This window comes from Mandrillus leucophaeus, unplaced genomic scaffold, assembly GCF_000951045.1.
Source record: "Mandrillus leucophaeus isolate KB7577 unplaced genomic scaffold, Mleu.le_1.0 Scaffold405, whole genome shotgun sequence".
In the NCBI taxonomy this organism is placed as follows: Eukaryota; Metazoa; Chordata; class Mammalia; order Primates; family Cercopithecidae; genus Mandrillus; species Mandrillus leucophaeus.
In genome coordinates, this window is record NW_012104310.1 from 2,719,375 (window position 1) to 2,725,374 (window position 6,000).

The following is a 6,000-nucleotide window of genomic DNA, read 5'->3' on the forward strand; positions in this document are numbered from 1 at the left end:
GGCATTTTAAAAGAGGAATCTCTTGGCCAGCCGTGGTGGCTCACGCCTGTAATCCAAGCACTTTGGGAGGCCGAGGTGGGGGGTCACCAGAGGTCAGGAGTTCGAGACCAGCCTGGCCAGCATGGAGAAACCCTGTCTCTACTAAAAATACAAAAATTAGTCAGGCATGGTGGCATGCACCTATAATCCCAGCTACTTGGGAGGCTGAGGCACGAGAATTGCTTGAACCCAGGAGGCAGAGGTTGTAGTGAATCAAGATTGTACCACTGCACTCCAGCTAGGCAACAGAGTAAGACTCCATTTCAAAAAAAAAAAGAAAAAGAGGAATCTCTTTTAACATAACTTGATCTTTAATTTATTGTTGTGGTCATGCATTATGTATCTTTTTTAAAGTTCGTCAAATGTGAGGCCAGTATCACCTCTGATCTGGTGCACTGGTTCATGCATAAAAGGAAGGTAATTAATATTTATAATTAGCTTGAGTTATTTTATATTTTAAGCAAACATTTATATTTGTAAATGCCAAAAGTAGAATATGCTTTTTTTTTTTTTTTTACAAACCTTGTCAATAAATAAAGAAGTAATCTTCTGTTTCAGATATTTATTCTCATTAGTCTTATTACCGGACACCTTTTCTGAGGTCTTTACACATCTGGTTTTTTTTTTCTCTCTCTCTCTTTAAACACACTTGCCCAAAATTCTGTGCCACTATCATCCCACTCCCACTTTAATTTCACTAAGCTGCATTTTATGTTTAGTATTTCATAATGTTTCTCGCCTTTTGAAAAGGATAAAGTTTTGGCATTAGTACTGTAAATTTGTGATTATATAACAATCAAGTACTGCCAATGTCCCTGAGATAAGATGACTTAAGAGAAATAGGCATTAATAGAAATAGGAAAAATACCAGACAGCATTATCAAGCAAGTAAAGCCTATTTTCATGCTCTCTCAATCTCTCCTTTGGCTCTTTCCTCTTCCTTTCGTCTGTGCAGTCCCCACGAACACACAGTGCCCTCAAGCTAACTGTGTCTTACACTTGCAAAGAAGTGTCTTAGGCTCTGGGCCTCTCTCTCTCTCTCTCTCTCTCTCTCTGCTCCTTCCTGAAGACCTTAACAGAACTTAACTCTTTCTGGACTGAGCTAGTGGACAGCTAATGTGTTTATAACCATAATATCTTATTGTTATGCCCCTCTCAGACAGTATCTGCATTTTAATCTTGGGTCTCTTAGCCAAAGGCAGGAGGAGTAGCCCAGAGAGGCAGGCCTTGAAGCCACGTGCGCATGAGACCAAATGTGGTGACTCCTAAGCAACACACTGATGATGCCTAGTTTATGAAAGTATTTTTCCTTCTGGGTTGCAGTTAGAAATTTTATGTAATCTAGGAGATAAAACAGAAAAACAAATTTTATAAATTTCATACTGAAGCTAATTCATTAGCTAATTCAGACTAGTTAGTTCACTTTTTTGCATTTTTCTTTAGATAAATTTGTATAATGTACACTTACCCATTTTAAAGCGACCAATTCAGTGGCATTTAGTACACTCACAATGTTGTGTTGTGTAACCACCACATCTGAAAGGAAACTGGTACTCATTAAGCATTGCTTCCATTTCCCGCTCCCCAGTCTCTGGCAGCCACTAGTCTTCATTCTGTCTCTATGGGCTTACCTATTCTTGATATTTCATATAAATGAAATCATACAATATGTGACCTTTTGTATCTGGCTTCTTTCACTTAGCCTGATGTTTTTGAGGTTCATCCATTGTAGCATGTTTTAGTACTTCATTTTTTTTATGGCTGAATAATATTCCATTTTATTTATCTACTACAATTTGTTCATTCACCTCTTGATGGACATTTGGGCTGTAGTCACCTTTGGTCTATTGTGAATAGTGCTGCTATGAACACGTGTGTTCATGTATTTGTTTGAGTACCTGTTCTCAATTCTTTGGGGTATATACCTAAGAGTGGAATTGCTGAGTCCTGGGGAAATTAATTCTGTGTTTAACTTTCTGAGAAACTGCGTGACTGTTTTCCACAGTGGTGGAACTATTTTACATTCCTACCAGTAATGTACAGAGGTTCCAATGCCTCCACATCTTTGTCAACACTTGTTATTTTCCTGCTAATTCATATTTAAATAATCAAGCTTAAATATCTAATCTTGGGCATAAATATTCATCCTACAAGGAGATCTTCTAGGGAGTCAAGAAACCAAAGAACTAGACCCTTAATTTGGAATGAAGAAATAATTATTCAAAATTAAAAGGAAAAGATATATTAAATACTTTCATTCATTAACGTGATTTACTTGCACTTCATCTCATTCCAAATTGGATGTGGCTTACAGAAGCACTTATAATATAGAGTTTCCATACTACTTGTATCAGAATATCTCAGAATGCTTTTGCTAAATAACATAAGTAGTCTGGCTCCACCAAATCTAAGGCCTTGAACTCTCAGGGCATTAAAAGGCAGCAGATGCCTGGGAATCTGCATTTTAACTACGCTCTCTTATTTAAACTGAAGTTGAGAACCACTGAGATAACTAGACCGAACGATCTCAGTCAAATAAAGGATTGAAGTTCATCAGCAGCAGCCTGTAAGGTATTTGTAATTAAAGACCTCATTGTGGCAGGACTCTTGGCTCTGTACAAAGAGAGGTGGTTGGTCCTTTGGAACCTTACAAGTTAATGTAATTAAAGAGTGTCTGTTTTTCCAACTTTAGGGATTTGCTTAATAGAGTTTTTGGCATATATTTAGATCTCTGATAAATATTGCGCTGAAATGGTTAGAATTTTATTATAGAACCTGAGAATACATCCAACTTAAATAGCTGACTTCATGTCTTCTTATTAGAGGTCTCTTCCCCATGTGTGCCTTTCAAAGTGTGCCTGAATTTTTAAATTATTAAATGTGGGACTTTATATTTCTTTTTTTTTTTAGAATGATTTTTGTTAATTGGTCACTTTAATGTTTCTATCGCTTTTTGGGGATCAAGATTTTATTAAAAATTTAATGGTAGCTCTGAATCCTTTACTCTCTCCCCACCTCCAGATAACAAATGAATAATCCACAGTCCCCCGTGATTTTCAATACACTTACGGGGCTCCATGGCTATGAGGTTGAGAATACTAAGGTGTTCAAGCTTCTTTCTCCTTGTGTACATCTGTAATTTATTTCAGCAAGTTAAAATTTTTTCCCATTTTTTTTTTTACACAGTGGAAAATACTGTAACACTCAATATACCAAAAACAAACAAACAAACAAAAAACAAAAACAAACAAACAAAAAACAGACTCTCAGTGATTTCAGTCACTCTAAATGAAAGAAAGCAGAAACGGCCTTTTTAATAGAAAATAAAAGGCTGACAGGAACCCCAAACATTTTCTGTGGTAAAAGAGCAAGAGATACAACCATGAGAAATATTGGGCAGTAGATTAAATGCAGGAGGACAAATTGACAAAGATGAAAAAGAGAAATATGACATGATAACAAAAGAATAGAAGGGCTTAATTTTAAAATAACAGTGTATTCTCATTTAATGGAGAGACTAAAAGCATCATTCTCTTTGGTGGTCTCTAAATATACTCCTTTTACAGTCATCAGTGTATGTGTGTACACTGAAGACTCTTGCTCATCAAGGAAAGACAGGGTTCTGTTGATTATACTATGTTTATAGAATATGTAATTCACTTTAGATTTTAGAAAGGTGTCCATGTACATATGAAAAATGTTCCATGAACATAAAGAAATGGATAATGTTAAATTGCCAGGACATTTTGCTGATATTAAAAACCCCAAGATATTTCTGCTTCTTACTGTGGATGCTTAAGATGCTTGTGCTTCAGTATTTCTGCTTGGTTTGCTTACATGATTATTTGTATATATAAAGGTTCACAGAACCATTTCTGTCTGTCTGTTCACTATTGGGGCTAGTAAAAGACTGGGGGTTTTATTATATGTTTTGTTTTTGCAAAGGCAGATGCCCTTCTTGAGGTGCTTTCCTAGGAGCTCTGACTCTGGAGATCCAAGGAACGCATTTGCAAGATGACTGACAGGCTGACAGGGTTGGTGTGATATATACAGCTTGTGGTCCAAAGTAGAGTGACACTTTACATGTAAATGAGCCACAGTTGCTCCTTTTTTAAAAAATTCAGTGAGAAATCTACTAAAGTGACAGACTTTTATTACCTCCATGCATGTGGGATACTAAGGTAGTTCTAACGATTCTTTTCTGGCTTAACAAGGAAAAGTCATAAAATTTGTTTTCTGTTTTTCAGAAAACAAAGATGTAAATGTAAGCACTGTTATCAAAGCAATATATTATAAAGTATGAGAACTAATGAAAATCAAAGACTTTGTGATTTATTCAGATTTATTTTCACAGGATAGAACAGCACTTTCCAAAATCTGAGTACTTTACAGAGCTCTCATGTTAGAAATTGAATTTGCAAGAGCAATTTTATAGTGCTGAAGAGATCTGCTTTTCTGTAGCACAGGGGAAAGAGGAAATATGTCCATACAAAGCCTTTTACATGAATGTTCATAGCAGCTTTCTTTGCATTAGCCAAACCTAAATGCCCTTTCAACAGGCAAACAAACAACACACTGTGGTATATCCATACAATGGAATACTACTCTGCAAAAAAAGGGGAAGAGCCATTGATAATACAGCAACATAGATGAATGTAAAATAACTATCTGCAAAGTCAAGCAAAAATGAGTATATATGCTATGATTCAATTTATGTAAAATTCTAGGAAATATCTGCAAACTAAACCCTAGGGAAAGAAAGTAAGTCAGTGGCTGTCTGGTGAGAGTGAACTGGGGGAGAGGAAAGAAGAGGGAGGGAGGAATGACAAAAAGCAACTAAAAGGTGATGAATATATTCACTACTTTGATTGTGATAATGGCTTCATGGGTAGATACATATGTTAGAACTTACAAATTATACATATACAATTTAAAAGTCTGCAGCTTATTGTATGACAGTTACAGGTCAATAAAACTGTTAAAAAGAAAAATCAACACAAATCACTCCTTTACATACATCCTCTATTCCCTTGTTCCTCCCTTTCTTAAGGCATTAGCTTGGCAAAACCCCATTGTCTGCCAATTCCATTCCTGCACCAATGCAACTGTGTGTGGTTGGCAAAAAAATAAACTACATTGAGGCCAGGCATGGTGGCTCACATCTGTAATCCCAAAACTTTCGGAGGCCAAGACAGGAGAATCCCTTGAGGCCAAGAGTTTGAGACCAGTCTGGTCAACATAGGGAGACCCTGTCTCTTTAAAATAAATAAATAAAGTGATGCTTGAGAAGAAGTTATATAAAATAAGGTTACAGTAGAAAACCAATTTTTGTTCAAAAATTATGTCTGTATACAACTTATAGAAAGAACATTTGGAAGTTTAGAAACCAAAAAATAAGCAGTGGCTATTTCCTAGTAGGATACAGGTGATTTTTATTTTCTTGTTTATGTTTTTCTGTACAATCTGACTTTTTTTTTAAACAAGCAGCATTGATTACTTCTATAATCATTAAAATGAAAAATTCTGTTTCTACTTTGAGGTATTAGACTATCATCTGTAGGGAATGTGTTTGGCAAACCCACACGTGGGGTTGTATAAACAGGAGGGTCAGAGACTGCTTTGGAACACCCAGAGCTTCTGTAAGTATCCTTTTTTGCTGGTCTGACATTTTTCCCCACCATTTCCCCTCCACCTTATAGCTAGAAGACGAAATTACAACACTACGACAAGTTTTGTCAGCGAAAGAAAGGCATCTAGTTGAGATAAAACAAAAACTCGGCATGAACCTGATGAATGAATTAAAACAGAACTTCAGCAAAAGCTGGCATGACATGCAGACTACCACTGCGTAAGTATCATATGAACAGTGTTTTATTAACTCAGCCTGCTGGCTCCTCACTCTGTTGTGTTTTGTTTCATTTTTCCTACAAGGCTGATTTGGTGCATGAAGCTAGGGAAAAA

At 36.2% G+C, this 6,000-nt stretch overlaps 1 protein-coding gene across 6 annotated transcripts in view; it reads left to right on the forward strand.

Moving 5' to 3' along the window:
- Nucleotides 1–6,000, forward strand: part of TPD52L1 (tumor protein D52-like 1) — a 104,427-nt gene that overhangs the window by 69,464 nt on the left and 28,963 nt on the right. For all 6 annotated transcript variants that reach the window (XM_011992166.1, XM_011992167.1, XM_011992170.1 and 3 more), the window contains exon 3: nt 5,739–5,887. In XM_011992166.1, the coding sequence (XP_011847556.1) occupies nt 5,739–5,887 (149 nt within the window). The remainder of the gene's footprint in view (nt 1–5,738; nt 5,888–6,000) is intronic.